The sequence below is a fragment of the Chlorocebus sabaeus genome, chromosome 18 (genome assembly GCF_047675955.1).
Source record: "Chlorocebus sabaeus isolate Y175 chromosome 18, mChlSab1.0.hap1, whole genome shotgun sequence".
Taxonomy (NCBI): Eukaryota; Metazoa; Chordata; class Mammalia; order Primates; family Cercopithecidae; genus Chlorocebus; species Chlorocebus sabaeus.
Genome location: NC_132921.1, coordinates 64,885,731 through 64,907,934, shown reverse-complemented (window position 1 = coordinate 64,907,934; position 22,204 = coordinate 64,885,731). Strand labels below are relative to the sequence as shown.

The 22,204-nt window shown below is 41.8% G+C and overlaps 1 protein-coding gene across 3 annotated transcripts in view; it reads left to right on the top strand.

Annotated features, from left to right (window-relative positions):
* The window catches only part of MYOM1 (myomesin 1), a 158,654-nt gene that overhangs the window by 4,653 nt on the left and 131,797 nt on the right, over positions 1 to 22,204 (top strand). For 2 of the 3 annotated variants that reach the window (XM_037982472.2, XM_037982474.2), the window contains exons 3-4: positions 8,607 to 8,682; positions 13,291 to 13,608. In XM_037982472.2, the coding sequence (XP_037838400.2) occupies positions 13,319 to 13,608 (290 nt within the window). In that variant the 5' untranslated portion in view covers positions 8,607 to 8,682; positions 13,291 to 13,318. Of the gene's footprint in view, positions 1 to 8,285; positions 8,683 to 13,290; positions 13,609 to 22,204 lie in introns of those variants that run through there. The other variant, XM_037982473.2, reaches the window with a different exon arrangement.

Sequence of the window (22,204 nt, the reverse complement as noted above, 5' to 3'; positions counted from 1 at the left end):
AAGTTAAAAAAAAAAAAAAAAAAACGAAAGAAAGAAAGCATCTCATCATTTGGAAGTCATTATAATTCCAAATATCTATTTATGAATAGACAGAAAAACAGAGACAAAAAATGTTAGAAAATGGGCTTTGGGGTCTTGCTTTCTAATACTCACCTCCAGCTGCCTGGCCCGGACTATAGGTGCAGGCAGTTTTCTGGCTTAGGGGTTTGTCCCACTCCCAGAATCTACCCACCAGCTCCTGAGCCTCACAGGCAGGTTAAGAGGGGCTTGCAGCAGTTGGCCTCCCCACAGCTGAACAGCTGATCCCTGGCCACACTGACTCCTAGCCCTTACTTTTCCCATCTCTAAGGAGTCCCTATGTCCTGAGGAGTTGTCCTATGCCACATTTCCCAGTTTTCCTCATTCAGTAATTCTTTATTAAAGGCCTGCTGTGGGTCAGGAGCTTTGCTAGGTACTGGGAGCACCTAGCCATAGAGATCCCACTCCTACCAGTGACTATCACTGTGCAGACACAGAAAAGTCAACACATAAATACTGCAAGACAAAATTCCAATCCTAGTGGAAGTAGGGAAGTCTTCCGGAAGGAGATGGCACAGGGTGTTGAAGGAGCGGGGTGAAGGTAGTGAGGAAGTGTGTGTGTGTTGGCAGGGCTGAGAGGAGCAACAGGTATGAGGGATCCGGGGCACTGGAGTCCTGGAGTTTGAGGGCTTGCAAGGAATTACCTGTGGTTGAAACTCAGGAGGTAGGCAGGGGGAATGGAGAGGGGCAGAGCTGGAGAATTACAGAGGCTCATAGGGTGAAGATGCTCTCATGCCATGCTGAGGAGGCCACCTGGGGAAGAACAGGCAGTGATGAGCCATTGGAAGGTATGAAGCAGAAGAGGACATAGTGAGCTCTGTCTGAATGCATTCTCCCTTTGTCATAGCGACAGTCCACATTCTGTCCTCAATCCCAGTGCCTGGTTTACTGCAGCACTTCTACTCTCCATCCAGTGCACCCTTCATGCTGACATGAAGGAATGGAACATGACATTCCTTAGGTCTTCAGCAAATCCCACATAATGTATGCATTAGGGTTACAAATGAACAGATTCATGAAATGGAATTTTGATTCTCCAGTAGTTTGATTCTAGTTCTAGTTGCTAATGCCATTACGTGAAAATACTGATGGGGCCATCTGTCTTCTCAAAGTGCAAGATTTTGAAATTGTGTCATATTTCTGGAAATTCAAACACAACATTTACTGACAATCACTGGTGAATGATGAAAGGGCACTGTTTCAGTCTAAGTCAGCCCAATTCCTGACAGACACAGGAAAGCAAAAAGATTAACCAGCCTTGGCTGCCTGACCTGTTCTTTGTCCTCAGCCATAATACAGCATGCAGACAATTCTTCATTAACCAGAGCAGGGGAGGGAAGGGCATGGTGGGAGGAGGGTGTGAATCAGCATAACCAGAGTCAACTTTCCATGGCCTTGGGACATATTAAATGTGGCTAAGGCTGGACTCTGGACATGTTCGGCATTTAAGACGCTGCCCATTCATCCTGACTCTGCTCTCCTTCTCCTCCATAAAGGGTAGTCTAGGGAGAGAGGTGCCAAGCCTTTGTTCTGGGGTCTGGGGCTCTGGAAGAGGCCAAGATCACTCCTCCCCCTCTGTATTGGGAGCTTCAACAAAGGCCACTTGCTATCCCCCTCCTTTGGTTTATAGGAAAGTATTTTATCAGCTTCTACTTAATTATCTAACAATTCAAGGGCCAGGTGCACCTTAACAAATAAAGGGCTTCCCTCCTCCTGTGAACAGGGGAAGAAGGTTCAGATGGGCAAAATGAACTTCTTTGATGCAGGAAGGAATTGAGAAGACAGAGAATATAGGTGACTAATGAAGAATAAAAAGTAATCCCAGGCCGGGCGCGGTGGCTCACGCCTGTAATCCCAGCACTCTGGCAGGCCAAGGCGGGAGGATCACAAGGTCAGGAGATGGAGGCCATCCTGGCTAACACCGCGAAACCCTGCCTCTACTAAAAATACAAAAAAAATTAGCTGGGTGTGGTGGTGGGCGCCTGTAGTCCCAGCTACTTGAGAGGCTGAGGCAGGAGAATGGCGTGAACCTGAGAGGCGGAGCTTGTAGTGAGCCGAGATGGTGCCACTGTACTCCAGCCTGGGCGACAAAGCGAGACTCCATCTCAAAATAATAATAATAATAATAATAATAATAATAATAATAGGCCGGGCGCAGTGGCTCACGCCTGTAATCCCAGCACTTTGGAAGGCTGAGGTGAGTGGATCACAAGGTCAGGAGTTCAATACCAACTTGGCCAAGATGGTGTAACCCTGTCTCTACTAAAAATACAACAACAAAAAAATTAGCCAGGCATGGTGGCGGGCGCCTGCAATCCCAGCTATTCAGGACACGGAGGCAGAGAATTGCTTGAACCCAAGAGGTGGAGGTTGCAGTGAGCTGAGATTACACCGCTGCACCCAAGCCTGGGCAGACAGAGTGAGTCTCCATCTCAAACAACAACAACAACAACAACAAATAAGCAAACAACAAAAAATAATAATAATAATTCCATTTACATAACCATGAGTGGAGCATTTCACAAAAACCAAGACCACTGTGGAATTATGTTTGTGCTTCCTAATGGCTTGGATTCTAGTCTAGAGGACAGGGTAATAGGCAAAGATCTGACTAAGGCTTGGGCCCTGTCCCACCACTTACCTACTACCAGTTCTGCACCATGGCAGGCATGCCCTTTCAGGGCTGGGCTTTCAACTCAGCACTTCTTCCCCCATCCACAACTGGGAAGGGAGCTCACAGGGGCCCCTCACAGTCTGTGGATTCTGATGCAAGATGTCAACTGCACTGGCCTTAATTTTGCCATTGCCCAGATACACTCAACATTCAAACTAGATCTAATTTTAGATTTAGATCTAATTTTATGTCAGGTGCAGTAGCTCATGCCTGTAATCTCAGAACTTTGGGAGGCTGAGGGAAGCTTGAGGTCAGAAGTTCGAGGCCAGCCTGGCCAACATGGCAAAACCCACTAAAAATACAAAAATTAGCCGGGTGTCAAGGCAGGCGCCTGTAGTCCCAGCTACTCGGAGGCTGAGGCAGGAGAATCTCTTGAACCTGGGAGGCGGAGGTTGCAGTGAGCTGAGATTGTGCCATTGCACTCCAGCCTGGGCGACAGGGCAAGCCTGTGTCTCGAAAAAAACAAAACAAAACAAAACTAATTTTAGTTTTAGTTCACCTAGTTTAGATCTAGTTCATTTAATAGCTAGATGAAATTTGGCTTCTGATAAGAGTCCTAGGCCCCACCCTCCAGCCACTCCCACACTCACCACTGGCTCTGCTTCCCTCCGTCTGCCCCACTCATCACACACAAAGACTTAAAAGAAACAATAACATACTGAAATATCTTTCTGGATTATTTTCAGCATAGTAGGGATTAAAGTCATAAAATGACACTCTCAGGGAGGAGTATTTCAGATGTGAGCCAGCAGGTAGAAGCAGAATTTTTGGATCAAGGAGGCTTTGTTTTATTCTTCCCACAAATTGCTCCGCACAGAATGCTGCTAATCTGCTTATGAACAAGGCAAGAATAGAACAGTTACTTTGTGGATTGATAGCACAGGTTATTAGAGCTGGAAAGCACCTTAGTGATCATCTGGCTCGAAGCCCTTTAGTTTACAGATGAGAAAATGGAGCTTCAGAGAGGTGAAATGATTTTTCAAAGTTAATAAACAACAGGACTAGATGCCAAATATGGTGTCTTTCTATTTTAGTGTTGCCTATAAATTAGGCAACACTGAGGTAGGAAGGATACAGCAAATTTACAGCTTTCAAAAGAGCTCACTGAACAATTTATTTAAGCCTTTCCTTCCGTGGAAAGCATCTCCATTGAAGAAATATTGCTTAGAATTTGGAAATCCCTGTTTCTGGGGCCAGTGTCAGTCATTTTTGCTTCCCCATTTTTATATTTTTAGTAGAGATTAGGTTTCACCATGTTGGCCAGGCTCGTCTCAAACTCCTGATCTCAAGTGATCCACCGGCCTTGGCCTCCCAAAGTGCTGGGATTACAGGTGTGAGCCACCGCACTGGCTAATCCCTATCTTTTAAAGGAGAGGGATTCTTTTTGTGTTTGCTTTGTACAGCTATAAAAACTAATCACATACTCCTCTGTGCTGTGTCCATCATTTCATCATTCACCTATCACACTGTAACATAAATAGTCTTATGTAATTTTTATCTACCCAACAAAGACAAAGGGCTCTAATCCATCACTTTAGTGGCTACTTTGAGGGCATGAATTAGTTACTTTTGTATACTAGGACATAGTACAATGCCTGATGTCTTACAGGTTTTCAATAAATGCTTTATCAACTGACTTGAGTAAATGTGGGCCTTTTTATATATTATTGATGCATGAGTTTTATTTGTTAATTAAAATCAGCAAGTTAAGAAAAAATGTTCTTCATTTCAGTTGGAGTTTAATTTGTGTTTGTTTCCATTATATTTAATTAATGAAGACTATTTCTTTTGTTTATTCGCTCGTGTATAGATTTGTGCTAACTACCTAGTCTATAAAACAAAAATGAGCTGGAAAATTGATAGGTGGCTAAATATAATTCATACATTTATTTTGGCTTTTAGGATACACTATTGTTAGTTAAACTCATCACTTCACACTTATAAAAATATTAATGCATTTATAGTTAGTTGGAAGAGAGAATGTATCTACTTTAAAACTGTTTTTGAAAACTGGCTATAATTCTGGAAGCAAATATTTTCTGAAGTTTCCAGGCTTATATACTTTTTAAAAAGTGTTTTTTACATTAGATGGTTTTCTGGGAAATTTGAAATTAACCACTGGTTAGCACTCCATTAAGTTTTCAGGATAATTACAAATCTGTAAGTGTATAATGAGTAAGAGTAATTGACTAGAGTCCACATCTATAAAGGAATCATAACTAAGTTACAATAATTGATTCATATGAGCCCAAGTTTTTCTTCTTTAGTTTTATTATCCAGTACATCACCATATGTAATTTATTATGTAGCTAGTTGTAATTCAGATAAATTTGCTGTTAGAAAAACCTGAATCTAGATGATACCACAGCAGAAAGATCACTTAGGAGATTCTCCTGGGTCTAGCTCATGCTTCTTTTGTCTAAACTTATTTTATATTTGTTTGGAATAAACTCTGGCTTTCACAGGGATCCTGAGTATCAATGAATCAATAATATTTTAGTTTTTCCATAGTGTGTGTGGACTTTTCCCATTTTTGTATTTTTAACAAGGATGAAAGTTCAGTAAATATTTAAATGTATTGACACTTGTAGCCAGTACATTCTGACCTAATAAATTATTGTCTGTTACATAAGAAACATAAATGAAACTCTTCTTCTGTAACAGTTCTTCCTTCTAATGGACAGTACTGGCACATGGTACTATCAACATAACTGTGTGTTTGTGCACACACACACATACACACAAACAGGCATACATACACAGTTAAATGGTTGAGAGGCAGCACAGTGTGATATATAGGAGGCTGTGCTCTGTGTGGAACAGTCCTGGATTCCATCCTCTGTCACATTCTGGTTGTGTGACTTTAAGGATACTGATCTCTCTAAATCTCAATTTTTTTTGGTTTGTTTCTTTTTGAGACAGGGTCTCTCGCTCTGTTGCTTAGGCTGGAGTGCAGTGGTATGATCTTGGCTCACTGCAACCTCGACCTCCCCAGGCTCAAGCAATTCTCCCACCTCAGCCTCCTGAGTAGGTGGGACTACAGGCACATGCCACAACACCTGGCTAATGTTTGTACTTTTTGTAGAGATGGGGTTTCACCATGTTGCCCAGGATGGTCTCGAACTCCTGAGTTCAAGCAATCTGCCTGCCTTGACCTCCCAAAGTGCTGGGATTACAGGTGTAAGCCACCATGTCTGGCTGTAAATCTCAGTTTCTTAATCCATAAAATGTTTTCATGATACTCATGTATATGATAATCAAATAAGATCTTGTAAAACAGTGTTACTTCCTGGCATATAGCAAATAGTCATTAAATATTAGCTATTATTAGGAGGACTTATATCTCCTATTGTTTATTTTTCCTCTTTTCTGCTTTGAGAAGATTTGGGGCAATTTACCAATATTCTCTAGAGAAACGGCTCACCAGGAATCATTCTAATGGCTGGTGGATAAGACTTGAGAAGAATCACTGCATTCTGTATTGGATGTTTAAAGAACAAATGGATGCTTGGGGAACATAACACTTGGAAAACTCGCCTATGGCTTCCAGATAGCTAAAATGTCCACATGCTCACTAATAGCAGATGTATGTATATGAAGAAATTCCAGGCTGAATTTCACAAGTAACTGGATCAGAACTAGGTGGAATAGATTCTTTTACATACTTTGAGTAGCTCAGAAGCTAACCCTCTATTACAAGTGAAGAACCATATTGCACTTGAAAGGCCATTTCAAAATATCTAGTTTCTTACCAGCAAAGTACATTGGAGGAGATAGCAATACATGACTACAAGTACACAGGGTTTGGAATCAAATATCTCTGAATGAAGTTGCGTTTTTGTCATCTACCAGCTGTGTGATCTTTGGCAAATGCCTTCCCTTCTAGAAGCCTTGCTTTCCTCAACAAGGTAATGGAGCTGTACTTTGCAAGGTATGATAAGAAGTCAGTGAGATCATGTATGTAAACTGCCTATCCCAATGTCTGGCACTGGATAGGTCCTCAACGGTGTTAACTGTAGTGATCATCAAGAAAGTCATGATGAAGTATACTATAATATTGAGTCTGTTCAATATCTTGAAAGAGGCTGGGTGCAGTAGCTCACGCCTGTATTTCCAGCACTTTGGGAGACTGAGGCAGGTGGATTACTTGAATCCAGGAGTTTGAGACCAGCCTGGGCAACATGGTGAAACTCCATTTCTACCAAAAGTTAAAAAAAAAAAAAAAATTAGCCGGGTGTGGTGGCACGCACCTGTAGCTACTCGGGAGGCTGAGGTGGGAGAATTGCTTGAGCCTGAGAGGTAGAGGTTGCAGTGAGCCAAGACTGCACCACTGCACTCCAGCTTGGGCAACAGAGTGAGACCCTGTATCAAAAAGAAAAACAATTTTGATAGACACAAGTAACCTTTATTCAGTTGATGTAACATCACTGTCAGAACATAAGGCCAATAGATCAAAATACCAACCTACTGCATACATATAATCTAACAATGAGTTTTTATATTATTGGTGTCAGTAATAATAGCTGATATTTACTGAGTCTATATTATGTAACTGTCACTAGGTCAAGTGCTGTGTCTGCAGTATCACATTTAATCACGACAGCAATCCTATAATTTGGATATTATCCCCATTTTATAGACAAAAACCCTGAAGCTTAGGAAGGAGAAATAAATTGCTAGAGATTACATGGCTACTAAGTGCTATCAGTATAGTGGGATCTAGATCTGGTCTGAATCCACAACACAGGCTCTCACTACCGGGTTATACCTCCTCTTCATTGGTCACACCATTTAAAGAACGAAGAAAGGGAATCTCTTATTAGATGGACTGACCTTACTCTGAGTTAGGAAGGATGAAACACTGAGTTGCATCTCAAAAGGCTTTAGTTAATGAACAGGGAATCAAATATTCAGGCCTGGCCAGGCGCAGTGGCTCACGCCTGTAATCCCAGCACTTTGGGAGGCTGAGGCAGGCGGATCACGAGGTCAGGAGATTGAGACCATCCTGGCTAACACGGTAAAACCTGTCTCTACTAAAAATAAAAAAAATTAGCCAGGCGTGGTGGCAGGCACCTGTAGTCCCAGCTACTCGGGAGGCTGAGGCAGGAGAGTGGCGTGAACCTGGGAGGCAGAGCTTGCAGTGAGCCGAGATCGCGCCACTGCACTCCAGCCTGGGTGACAGGGCGAGGCTCCATCCCACCCCCCCCCCAAAAAAAAAAAAAATATATATATATATAGTCAGGCTTGAAGCTAGGACCTCACCTTGTAAATTTTCCTGAAATGAGAGAAATAGTGACTGTGATGTCAGGTAAAAATTGCCACCACGTGTAACCCATTTCTTCCTTGTTTTGCCTTTAGTTAGCTTCAAGTTCTTTTTTCACTTTGTGTCTTTTAAATGTACTGTACGTGTGTTATTAACGGCATGCCCAGAACCATATCTTGGCATTAAAATTCCATGAAGTCCATTTTGAGACTCATATTACTACACCTATTTTTAGCTGTGAACACAAACCTCTCTTTCCATTACACTTTTACATTATCTAATGATAAAGCGACGTTGAAAATAGCTCCTGTTGCCAAATAAAAATCCTATATTTCGTTTAATTGGGCCAGACCCATTGACCGGCATTATGCAGTTATATTACTGAGGCAGCTACCTGCCCGTGCCCCTCTCCTCCTCCTGGTTTGGGACTACCCTCCCCATCTGCTGCTATATTTAACTGCTTTCTTGGCCATAAAAGGCTGGTTGTGTGGCCTGACATTCGACTGCCTGACCACATGCATTATTTTTGAACTGGCCTCCAGGGTCCTGTCTTTAGCCCTGCCTCTTAACATTTTCTTGGATTCAACCTAGGCGGAGTTTTCATTCTCTCATCCAGCTCCTCGGCCTCATCGGAACATTTCCACCACCATCACTCCTTTGGAAACTGGTAAGTGTGACACTGAAGCAGAAGAATGCACTTGATAGCTTATGAGCTTAGCAGCACTGCAGTGTAAGTGCTTTCTTTCTGTCTTCTGAACTCAGCAGTTTTCTCAAAGAGATGTCAGAATAACAGAGAAATAGGAAAGTGAAGCTCCAGGGAGGGAAACCAGAACAGCCGGGTGCCAGTTGGGCTGGCACAGCTCTTCTCTCACATCACTGTATTCTTTTGAAATTAAGCTGCTGTTCCTGGAACTGTAAGGAGGTCATATTTGCCTCGGATTGAACTGCAAGCGTGTGTTTAGTGCTCCTTCCAAGTACGGTTTGGTTGAAATCTGAAATGGGTGAGAGACAGGAGGCCCCGTGTTTTCAGTCCTGTGTGTGCCATACAATGCTCCCTGGTTACAAATTAGACCAAAAGAAGAAAAATTAACTCTGAAGTCACTAGTTTATAATTCAGGGATCTTGCTGTGACAATGCAATGTGGGTAAATGTGAGCGTGCACAATGATATGGCCTCAAAACGGTTAAGTAACATTTCAGAGGCAACATAGAGCCCCACATAGCGATTTTTCTGGGAATCGTTTTCATCAGCTTTTGCCCTTTAATGACTGCACAAAGGTATCATAAATTACAGCTACGGAATTTGTATTTCTTCCTAAATTCTCAAATTATTTTCAGAAAGAAAATTTAGGTCTTAAAGAAACAAAAGACACTAAAACCATCTTTCCTCCCAACCTTCTCCAGTTGTCATGTGTTGGGGCTAATCCTGGCTTTAGTTAACTTCAAGGGCTTACTTGATGAAGAGGAGGTGGTTGTACCTTTGTTCCAGAGGTCAGGGCTGTGACAACAGCAGGGAGGACTTCAAGTCAAACCCCGTTTACTCGTAACCTACTATCTATGTGAGAGGAATATTAAGTATTATTAAAAATAAATGTATTTGGGAGAAATGAAACAGAGTAAAAAATAGTATTGGGGCAAGATATTTAAAGATTTTATTTTGTGAAAATAACAGCATTTCAAATCATCTGGGGAGTGAATTTAGTTTATAACATAACAAGGTTCTTTATTATTTATTTGAAAATCATTAAAATAACATGTGCCATGTTACAATGTAGTATCATAACAGAAACTTCTCTAATATCTTTATAACTGCCTAATATAATTCTGTATTAACATTTTCTAACCCCTTTCGTCTAGTAGTTATTAGTTATACATGGTAATTATCCTCTATATTTTGTAACAGAAAATAGCCATCTATTTAAGGGTTGAAGCAAAGTTGCTTGCTAGTAGCTATTTTTTTCTCTTAGGAAATGCCATGTAGATTGATATCTTCCATGAGCCCTAAGATAAATATTTCTGGAGTGAAGTTTGCTCGATTTTCTTCTCTAGGGAATACATGCTGACTTTTAAAATAGTTTAAATAAAAAGTAGTTTTAAACTTGACAAAGAATATGCTGAGTTTAGAAGGATTCATTCTTCATTTTGAATTTTTTAAAAAACGACATTTGGAGAAAACAGATCACTTTAAAACTAATTCTACAGCATTAAAACACTTGGGGGTGGAGCTTTTATAAAACTATTACTTCATCCAGGGTTGTCAACATGGCTGATAGGCCTGCTTCAGTGGATAGACTATTCAAGAATGCTAAGGCAATGTGATGTCTCTCCACCCTATGCTAAACAAACATACCTTTGACTTTCAGGAGAACTGTTAGCTCAGGTTCACAATGCCAGCTGCCACCCTGGGAATCGACTCTCTTACCTCTTTATGTAGGGAGACTAGAAGCCTGTATGTTCCTTATGGAGCAAACAGTCTTTTTTTTTTCCTGCTTTGAGACTATACCTTTGCTTGAAGTGTTTGTGAGATTTGAGAGAGCTTATATATAAGATTAGCATACTCCAGGGTTCAGTTCTAGGACTTTATTTTATTTTATCTTAGATTTTTATAATAGAGACAAGGTCTCACCATGTTGCCCAGGCTGGTCTCAAACTTCTGGGCTCAGGAAATCCTCCTGCCTTGGCCTCTCAAAGTGCTGGATTACAGGCGTGAGCCACCATGCCTGTAATTTTCTTTTCCGTGTATAATGGTTCTCACCTGTTTTCTTTTCCGTGTATAATGGTTCTCACCTGTTTTCTTTTAGGACTTTCTTTTCCGTGTATAATGGTTCTCACCTGTTTTCTTTTAGGACTTTCTTTTCCGTGTATAATGGTTCTCACCTGTTTTCTTTTAGGACTTTCTTTTCCGTGTATAATGGTGCTCATCTGTTTTCTTGGCTTTCGATACCACCTATATGCTGTTGACTCCCAAATGTAAATCTGCATCCTGGACTTCTCCCCTGCACTCCAGAGTCACATATCCAACTTCCCACTTAAAATGTCTCCTCTGGGAGGTCTAACAGGCGTCTCAGATGTAGAGCATTAAAATCAATCTCCTGTTTTTCCACCCCAAATTGATACTTTCCCACATTCCTCCCCCTCTCAGTTAATAGCAACTTGTCTTTCAATTGCTCAGGCAAAAACCTTGGAGTCATCTCTTTGTTTCACATCCTAATTCACAACTTTCAGCAAATGCCATTGGTTCTAACTTCAAAACCTGTGCAGAGCTTGACCACCTCTCACACTTTCACTGCTACCCCTGTCACCTCTAGCCTGGACAACTGCAGCGGACTTTGTATTCTTTTGTCAGCAAAGTGCCATGGACTGGGTGGCTTAAACAACAGAAATTTATTACCTTACAACTCTGGAGGCTGAAGTCCAAGATGAAGGTGTCAGCTGGGTTGGTTTCTTCTCAGGTCTATTCTTGGCTCATGGATGGCTGTCTTCTCCCTGTGTCTCCACATGGCCTTCCCTCTGTTATATACATATTTGGGTCTTGGTTTTCTTTTCCTATGGAGACACCATCATACAGAATTAGGGCCCATCCTAATGGCCTAATTTTAACTTAACTTCCTCTTTAAGGACCGTATCTCCAAATATGGTCACATTTTGAGGTACTGGAGGTTAGGGCTTCAACCTAGGAATTTTGAGAGGATACAACTCAGCCCTTTCATAGGTCTCCTGGCTTTCACTCTCTTCCCTCCACAGTCCATCTTCAGACATCGGCAAGAATGAGTCTCAGCTCAGAGTCTTCCAATGGCTTCTCAGCCCTTTCACAGTATTAACTGAAGTCCTTACTGCTACCTACATGACCCTACACTACCAGCCCGTCCCCCATGCTCACAGCTCACCTCTCTGACATCATCTCCTATACCTCTCCCACCCCAGAACCCCTGCCAGTCAGCGGTTCCTGGAGCACAACAGTCATGTTCATTCCTCAGTGCCTTTGCTGTGGTCTTCCTACTGGAATACTCTTCCCCAGAAAGTCTCATGCTCAGATGTACTTTCTAGGGAAGCTATCCCTGCTGAGGCTGTTGAAAATTGCATCCATCCCTCTTACCTGCTTTGTTTTTCTCTGGTTCTTGGCATATTAACCTATGTCATACTTGACTTGTTTTCTCTATTGTCTTTCTCCTGCAGTAGACTGTATGGTTCTGAACAAGGTGATTACAGCAGGCATTTTGTCTGTTTTGTTTACCACTGTATTGTTTTGTTTTGTTTTGAGGCAGAGTCTTGCTCTGTTGTCCAGTATGGAGTGCAGTGGCGCAACCTCGGCTCACTCCAAACTCTGCCTCTGAGTTCAAGTGATTCTCCTGCCTCAGCCACCGAGGAGTAGCTGGGACTACAGGTGCCCACCACCATGCCAGGCTAATTTTTGTATTTTTGGTAGAGATGGGGTTTCGCCATGTTGGCCAGGCTGGTTTTCAACTCCTGACCTCAAGTGATCCGCCTGCCTCGGCCTCCCAAAGTGCTGGGATTACAGGCATGAGCCACCACGCCCGGCCTCACTACTGGATTTGATGGGCTGGATGGTGCCAGGCACACAGTAGGTGCTGCTAATTATTTGTTGAATGAACACCACATGACTCTATCCTTCCACATTCTCCCAGATGAAGTCCCAAATGAAGAATGAAATGGCAGAAAATTAGAAATATGTATTATGGAGAGTCTGAGGAAAAAGCACAATAGCCAGGTTAGAAAAACTTTGTTTTTCTAGGAAAACCTCCTAGATATAATTTTTTTTAAAAAGGTACAATGACAGGACAAGCCCATCTGGGCTATGAAGTGGAGAGTTTTTTGAATATCCAGTTATGCTAAACTTCATACCCTTTTTGGTTTACTCTTTGGAAAAGATAAGAATATTAATTTTTATTTTATTTTTTTAGACAAGGTCTTGCTCTGTCACCCAAGCTGAGTGCAAGGGGTCAGTCACAGCTCACTGCGGCCTCGAAGTCTTGGGCTCAAGCAATCCTCCTGCCTCAGCCTCCAGAGTAGCTGGGACTACGGACACACACACCACACCCGGCTAAATTTTTCTTTTTTCTTTTTGTAGAGATAGGGTCTCACTGTGTTGGCCAGGTTGACTTTGCGTTCCCAGCCTCAAGAGATCCTGGTTGGGATTTCAAGCATGAACCACGGCACCCAGCCAAGAGTATTGATTTTTACACATTGATTTAGATGACTTGTTCCATGGAATTTGTTCCTTAATAATTCACTCAAAAAGTGTTGTTTTCCTTCAGGTGGCCCGGTTCCTTCAAGGGGCACAGGATGTCTTTGCCTTTTTATCAGAGGTCCCACCAGCACTATGATTTCAGCTACCGCAACAAGGACCTCCGCACCACCGTGAGCCACTACCAGCAGGAGAAGAAGCGCTCGGCCATCTACACCCAGGGCTCCACGGCCTACAGCAGCCGCTCCTCCGCCGCGCACCGCCAGGAAGCCGAGGCCTTCCGTCAGGCGTCCGCCGCCTCCTTCCAGCAGCAGGCCTCACAGTACGCCCTGAGCTCTGACGTCAGTCGGAAGGCGGCCTCAGCCTATGATTATGGCTCCTCCCATGGGTATGTCGGAAGCACTCTTCCCACCTCAGGGAAGAGGCGTGTGCTCTGAGTAACGCTCCCAGTTACTTCTTGTTTTGTATTGGTTTGGTCTTGGTTTTCTGAGGCAGAGTTTCGCTCTTGTTGCCCAGGCTGGAGTTCACTGCAACCTCTGCTGCCTCCTGGGTTCAATCGATTCTCCTGCCTCAGCCTCCTGAGTAGCTGGGATTACAGGCATGCACCACCACGCCCGGCTAATTTTGTAATTTTAGTGGAGACGGGGTTTCGCTATGTTGGCCAGGCTGGTTTCAAACCCCTGACCTCAGGTGTTCCACCCGCCTGGGCCTCTCAAAGTGCTAGGATTGCAGGCGTGAGCCACCGTGCCCAGCCTCTCCCAGTTACTTCTTAAATACAGCAGCCCAGCATTTCAACCAAGTGTGCAGACAGACCTTGGTTGGGAGACCTGGGACCTGTGCCTACCTATTTCCCTTTATTGTCTCTTTTAGCTTCACAAAGAGCTTGGTGTTCTCACGGGCGAGCCTTGCTTGTGTTGCCAATTTGCTATTTCTAAGAGCAGGGAAATTTTGCCACAGGTTACTTTAGCAGCAGCAGGGCTAGAAAAGATCATTTCAGTACTCACAGCGGGTTTCCTCGCACTCGGAATGTTTCTGCCTAGATGAGAAGCTGATATATAGAATTTAAAATTCACAGGTCACAGGAGACTGAACTACTGCAAAGATGTATTCTATTAAATATTTTTTCAATATCTAATAGCAAATACTTAAATTCAGAACTACTATTTATGCAACAAATAGTTTCTTTAGCTCGACCATTTGATAAAAATATGGCCCTATTTCAGTCAAAGAATAATAGGAACCAACCTGTATTCTGACAAAATTAGGTTTATTGACCCAATGCAATGAAGGAGACTAAACATTAGAGGGAAAAGGGCTATTTTAGGATTCTAGGAAGAGTGGAGCTTAGATGCAGGTCTGGTCTGCAAAGTGAACCCAGGGTGCTGTTTCTTTGGAAACAATAAAGTTAAGATAAATGTGGACTGTTGCATCCCCAAACCCCTTATCTGGGACTTCTCACCAGAAGTGGGAATTGAGGCTGCTTCTCTGCTTCAGTGAAGCAACTAAGATCCTGCAGGCAAGAGTGAGATGTTTTACTCTTACTGATAGAATTTTAAACAGCAAGCTCACTGATTGTCTTTGATATTAGAGAAGAGTTTCTCAGTGAGTCTATAGTCACTCGAAGAAGGGGGTTACCGTGACACTTTACAACAGCAATGTCCCTGGAGAAATGTCATTTCCTGTTCACTTTGCAGTTGGCTTATCTGTGGCTGCTATTTCAGCCTGATGAGTGATGGGCAGATATTTACTTTCTCAGTCCAAGGCAAGTTTTATTTTCTTTATATTCAGAATGATCCCCTATTCATGGAGATTAAAAAAACACTTGCAAGATACATGTGACTTTTATTTAAAATCTATGTTCCACAGAAAAAAAATTGCTGATCTTCAAAACATAGACATTTCTGGGCTATGTGGTCAATAACCACCTTCTGCTTCTAATCCTCTTCTCCAAAGTATCTGGCATAGGTTGCATTTTTTGCTATAAACGTAACATAGTTTTCAGTCTTACAAAACTTAAGTCCACAAAATATCCGGTAGGGCAACTAGAAAAGCTGTTTTCTCTGGGAATCTGAAAAGGTATTGAGAAAGTAATAGAGTGGTCAGTTTAACTAGAAGTGACGCATGCTTCCAGAGGCAGAAATTCCTAAATCCCTCTTGGATTTGAGCAGCATCTGATCTACAGCTATTATTTTATCAGTGATGGTGGCCTCCTGGGAGCTTCTGCTGGGTTCAGTAACAGAGCCAGATTCTGCTGGGGTTTACCTGGAATGTATGATGGCAACACTCTGAAATTCCATTTAAAATGGAACAGGATCACTTCGCAATCTCAAGTTCATAGGTCATATTCTGCCGTGGGATATTCATAAGGATCATACATTGGCTGCAGATATGGAAATACTGTCACCAAGGTGAATTCATTTCTTCTAGCACTTGCTTCAAACGAACTGCCTTCCAAAGAAAAGCTGGGAGGAATTAATACCAAATGTATATGACAGCCTCAATTTGTTTCCCTGAAAAACGTTCTGCAGATATGCTTAAGAACCTCATTTAGGAAAATACGTGTAATAGAGAAAGATTACATTTTAAATATCCATTTTCCTGGACTGTTTGTGCTAGGTTTATAGAAGATGGGCATTTTCATTATAAGGCAGTTGTCAAGGTAACTACTTGTGTTCTTATTTCATTTCCCCAGTGCTGTAGAATCCAGAGTTTTTTGAATTTGTATTTTTAAAGGATCTTTATTTTCTCAACTCTATTGCAAAATTTTATATTAAAATTATTTTAATTTTATACAAATCCTTCTTTTAGCCACATATGCAATATTTATATTTATTCATAATCTGATATATCATTAGTAATTAAACCTTTGAGCAAATTTTATTATGAAAACATTTGCTCTATATAATCCTCAGGAGACTTAGCCATTTTGGCCATAAAGAGCCTTAGACAATAAACTTTCTCTAGGGAATGGAACTGTAATTATTTTTCTATGTTCAAACTCATTACTTTTTCCTTCCTACTATGTATGTATTTTTGTAGGTAGGTATTTATTATGGCTTGCTATGTTTGAACAACTTAAACTTTTTGGTAGAAACATGCTGACCTAGAAACAAGAGGGGAAAAAATGCCAATATGTTTTCCTTTGAATAATTCAATGTGAAAGACAAAGAAAGCCAACTCAATCCTGAAGGTATTTTAGTCTTTCTTTTTTTAGACCTAGAACACAGGTGCAGATAATATTTTTTGAACACTTCAAAGTCTTCATAATTCCTTTAGGTTATATTTTAGCTTGCTCAAAATGAAGCAACTTTTTCCTGCTAAATGAAAGCATTCTCTTTGGATTGTGCACAGTGTTGTTGATTAAAACCCCTGGGGTTGGAAATGCACCTCTGTGGAGTGTAAGTGCTCCGCTTGGTCTATTTTTAGCTCTGCTTTGTAGTTAGATGTCCAGGGTTAAAGTGGAAACTATGGAGAGTTACATGTGCCCAGGGCTTGGCTGACCTTAGTGAGTCTTAGGAACAATGACTAGTTTAGTGTCAGTGCGCTTGCAGTACAGATCAGTTACCAATTGTATTCTGAGCCACGGGTTATAAAGTAAATTCTGGACGGCTTACTCTAAATGCCTTTGTTCTTGGTCACAGTGGGAAAAATAAAGAAAATAATTTAGGAAAACAAAAACTCTTAAAATGACAAGATTACTACTGTTTCATGCTAATCAACAAAATATCATCAGGATTAAAGGAGCAGTGTTACTCATGACCACTTTGCAACTATTAGGCAAGGGTTCTTAACCTCTGTCCATGAATGGTTTCAGTAGAGTCTTGGATGATCTGAAATTATATGCAAAATTATGCACAGATGAGAACTTTTCTGTAGAGAGGGACTGTAGCTTTCATCGGATTTTCAGGGAGCTCTGTGACTCACCAAAGGTCAGAACCATTGCTCTAGAAAGTCTAAAAATGAATAACAGAGTCTAGTGTATGACCTGAGGACCTCTTTCCTAATGCCAATGTTATAAGGACTTAGGATGAAATAAGGCAGATGTTTACAGAAAAGGTGGGATTATGGAAAGCAGGCACCTTCCATTCTTGCAAGTAAGCTGGATCATACATTAAGATGAAAATAATTTAAAAAGAATGTTTTCTTATTCTTGTAAGTAGAATGAATGACTTACAAGAATGAATAGCTTACAAAAACCAGAGAACACAGCACAGCAGTTTTCTCAGGTTATGGGAAGATTTAGAGCTGTTCCTGAGCCTTCCATGGTAACAGTAGACATTTATTCTAAACAGATTAAAATTCAGCCTATATGACATAATTCAGCATTGCATTCTCTATACCACCGAGTCTTTAGAACAGCTCTGAACAGTAGAAATTTTTATCCTCATTTCGTAAATGAGAAAATTGGAAACCAAGGAGCTTAAATGACTTTTCTTCATTACACTAGGAAGGAGCAGAGTAGTTATTTGAACCCTCGTCATACCCAAGTCCCCACCCTTTCCGCGGGCACGTCATGCCAGTTACGGTCAGCAACTCCCCTTGATCATACACCACTGGGTTTTCCTTGAAACATCAATATGGAGTTTTGCGTTGTGCTTCCTTTGATTTAGCGTTCTTGTAGAGAAGCTATTGAGCACCAAAATAACCAAGATTTAGAGCAGGGTACAGTAGATGGAAGGACACAAATTCTAACAAAGAAAACCCAAGGAGTGTCCATGAATGCCAATCCTGGAAACTTACAGACACTTTAACCCACCATGTAAAATCAGACATAGATATTTGCAAAGGAGTCTCAGAGACAGCAGTTTGGGGATACAAACACTGAGGCTTGAGTGACTTTCCCTGGGCACCCTAACTTTAAACCATGCCCCTCACCTACCCCTATGTCACATTGATCAACCACCCCCAGTGTGTCACCCAGCTTATAACCTCTTGAAACTACTAGAGTTAGTGAAGACCATGCTAACATTCAAAACAGTTATAATTCAGACAGAAGATACCAATGCTAAAAATAGAGACCACTAAACACAGCAGAGAGTGCAGAGAACTTGAAAGCTTGTTCCATCTCCTACCCCAATATCCTTTCAAAATGTGTTACCAAAGAAATCTGCCTTGTGGACACTTTTGTGTCCTAACCTCAGCTATGAGCTGTAGATTCATGTCATTTTCTACATATCTATTTCTGTAAAATGAGGAAAATGACTATCCCTCATGTTGCGAAGTCGAAAAGAGATAATCATGTAAGATGTTGAGTGTGGTGGCTGGCACAGGGGGAACACTCAGTGAGGTTTAGGCGTTCTAAGTCATTCAATAAATATTTACTGAGCGCTAAGCACTGCTGTAGGTGCTTGGGATAAATTACTGAGCACGTTATATTGAATTCTGTTCTATTAAGTAGAATTATATTTTATACCAGAAGGTAATACATGTTATAGAAACAATAAGAAACAGCAGGGTAGGAGAGATCAGGAATGTGGGCCAGGAGTACAGGTTAGAATTTTCAAGAGGGCAGTCAGGCCTTGTGAGAAAGTGATATCTGAGCAAAGACATGAAGTAGCTCAGAGAGTTAGCCATGAGGTTATCTGGGGAAAATAGACCAGGCATCAGGCACAGCCACTGCAAGGCCTTACAGCACAGAACAGCATCGAGGCCCATGCGAGGGCATGGGGGAGTGATGGATAGTGCGGGTGGAGAGGATGTCAGAAAGGTGATGGGTGGGGCAGGACTGATCATGGAGGGCCTGTGGGCCATTGAAGGGAGTCGATATTCTGAGTTAAAGAAGGCATCCATGACAGTTTTGAGTAGAATAGCGACATGCTCTGACTCAGCGGTAACAGCATCACTGTGGCTGTTGCAGAAGCAAGTTCCCTTGTTAGGAGGCTAATGCTGTGGTCCAGCCAGGGCCAGATGTGCAGAAGAGGGGATGTGTGAGCAGGTGCCAGATGTGAGGATCTACTGGTTATGGCTGAGTTCTGAATTCCTTCAGATTTCTCTCAGAGCTCCTCAGCACCCTTAGCCAGGGAGTTTTGAGGCTGTGAAATGGTCTGTGGAGATTTTGCACATAGAACGAATCTTCTGAGACTCTCTTTAGGTGGTATGATGATAGTAAAACCATTTACTTGTTCCCCATTTTCCCAGATTCCATCCACGTCATGTCTAAGAAATGCCTTATTCTTTTGTTAGTGCTTTTCTGGTATTTAATAGGAAAAGCACCTTGAAATAACTGTAGTTGTATGGAGACTCAAATCCATCTGGAGACTGAAGTGGCTGAATCTGAATAACAAAAAATATTGAGCCAACTGACTGTTACTGGAAATGACATTTGCTTAGGAAGCTGCTGATAGTCTGGGCACAGTGGCTCATGCCTGTAATCCCAACACTCAAGGAGGCCAAGGCAGGAGGATTGCTGGAGCCCAGGAGTTTGAGACCAGCCTAGGCAAAGCATCATAGTTCATGGGTAACAAAAATCAATACAATATTCTAGGGTTTGTCTTCCAGTATTTAAATACCAACAAAATGATGAACCACATTATCTCCTATATGGTAGAAGTTCAGAGGGAAATAGCTATGAAAGTAGAAAAGCCAGAGCTACTTTGTTCAAAAGGCTGTTGCATTATGTTGTTTTTATTTTTTAATAGATGGGATCTTGCTCTGTTGCCCAGGCTGGAGTGCAGTGGTGCGATCTCGGCTCACTGCAACCTCCACCTCCTGGGCTCAGGCGGATCCTCTTGGCTCAGTCCTCTCAGCCCACAAGTAGCTGGAACTACAGGCACACGCCACCATGCCTAGTTAATTTTTGTATTTTTTGTAGAGATGGTGTTTCACCATGCTGCTCAGGCTGATCTCAAACTCCCAAGCTCAGGCAATCCGCCCACCTCGGCATCCCAAAGTGCTGGGATTTCAGGTGTGTGCCACCGCACCCGGCCTGTTGCGTTATGTTCTGAATCCCAAAGACCAACCCTAAATCCAAGGAGAGTGGTCCTCTCTATGTACCAGCCTCCGGCTCCAGCTCCCTCAGCTGTAAACACAGGGAGAGATAGCTAGGATTCTCACTCCTGGTAACCACAGGCTCCCATAATTGGCAATTTATAGATCCATAGAACTGTGGAATGTTAAAGCAAGAAAGGACCAAAAGTTCATATAATTTAAGCCCTTCCTTTCATAGCTATGTAGAGTGAGGCCCAGAAAGACATGGTTCTTTCTTTGCCTCCTGTGCTTGACTCTTTTGTCAGGCTCTCATGCAGCCTAAATCAAGTTGAGATGGCACCAGATACACTCAGAATGGCATCATCTTCCCTAGGCAGGTGAATCATGCTGTGAGAAGGAAGGCATGTCCTTTTCTAGAGTGGAGTAGAATGAGTCAGCCAGAGGAGGAGGAAGGGCAAAGCCGCTACCTCTCTGGGCTCAGAGGTGAAACATTTGCTCTGTCCCTGTAGAGCCTTGACCTCCACAGTATCGGCACTGGCCAGGTAATGGGGTGTAACTGAACGTCCACAGAGAGATCTCTGGACTCTGGAAGCCCAAGGGTGCCCTTGCAACAGGCTTGAGGTTTCCCACAGCCATCTTTTAGATGAAACAAGAAAACAAGAGTAAGGTAACTTTTATGCAATGTCTAGTCAACCCCAGTGACCATCCCAAAGTAGAGTGGGATGTTGGCGTCTGGGCTGCATTATAAATAAGTGAATAAGACCTGCTTTGACAAACCCTGGACACCTCAGTTCACAAAGAAACAACCTTAGACTTCATAAGGCATCTCCTGGTACTATTGTCAAGTGTCTTTATACTATAATGTCTAGGAAATATGGGGTAAACTCTTTTACTCCTGCTTAAAAACCGTAATCTAGTCTGATTAAATTCACTTATGGAGTAGTGAATTCCATAAGTGAATTAAAACTGAAGGATGTATATAGATAAGAACCATAAGATATTTAATTCTCTCAGAGTTTTACACATTCACCTTTTCTAGAACAAATGAATATTCTGCATTCCTAGGACATTTGTTTTTATATCATGGCTATACACCAACTGTGGAAAGTTACCGAAAAAGCGAGTAAAAAGCGAGTAAAAATAGCAATGGAAATTTAAATCATGGAAAAAATAAAGCAATAAATTAAATGAAAAAATTGTGGTTGTAGTCCTATTTAGTTCTTTTTTAATTTAAAAAAAAGCTAAAAGTGAGATATTTCTATGGCTAAGAGTAAAATGAAGAGAAGAGATTAGTGTAAGATAAATAATGCAAAAAAATTAAAATCCAAGGGAAGGTTATTTATTTTGACATCATAGTATTTATTATGATGCTACCTGTTGATAAATTTCAAGGATCATGTCGATCTAAATAAATTCAGGTTTGTACCATAAGAAACTTTTCCTGAAAAGCATATTAGCAAAAAGAGGACTCTTTTCAGCTTCCTACTTGTCCATGAACTTTGATGTTCTCCTGAAACCTCCGTGTGTGTCAAGATTGGGAAATGGGAGAATGAAAAATCAGTAGGTGTTAGGCCACCAGGATTGCCTCTATCAAAGGAGGAGGAGCACAAAACCAAACTGCTGTCAATCAAAAGTAGATCCAAAACAACGTTTTCACAAAAGTCCAAAGAACAGCATCATTTTTCAGGTTTTGCAAGGAGGAAATTGTGGCTGATAGAAAAGTTGAGAGTAGAAAAGAGAATGCAAATTCCCAGTGACTCTGCACTGGGTCCTGAAGATGAGAGACATACTTCAGATGCTGAAGCTCTGCAGAGGAGCAGCTAAGTGGAGCAAAGACAGCCCAGAAAAGGCCCAGAAAAAGCTGACCCACAGTTTTAAAACATGGCCTCTTTCTCTCTTCCAGTAAACGACTGATCATCTTGCATATATGTGAACAGTACTGAGCTGTAAATATATGTAAAGATGAAGTTTTTAAAGGAACATTGTTAGAATAGAAAAAATGAATTCAGCTCTTTTGTGGCCACTCAGTAAAGCCTAATGACAACACATAGATAGGT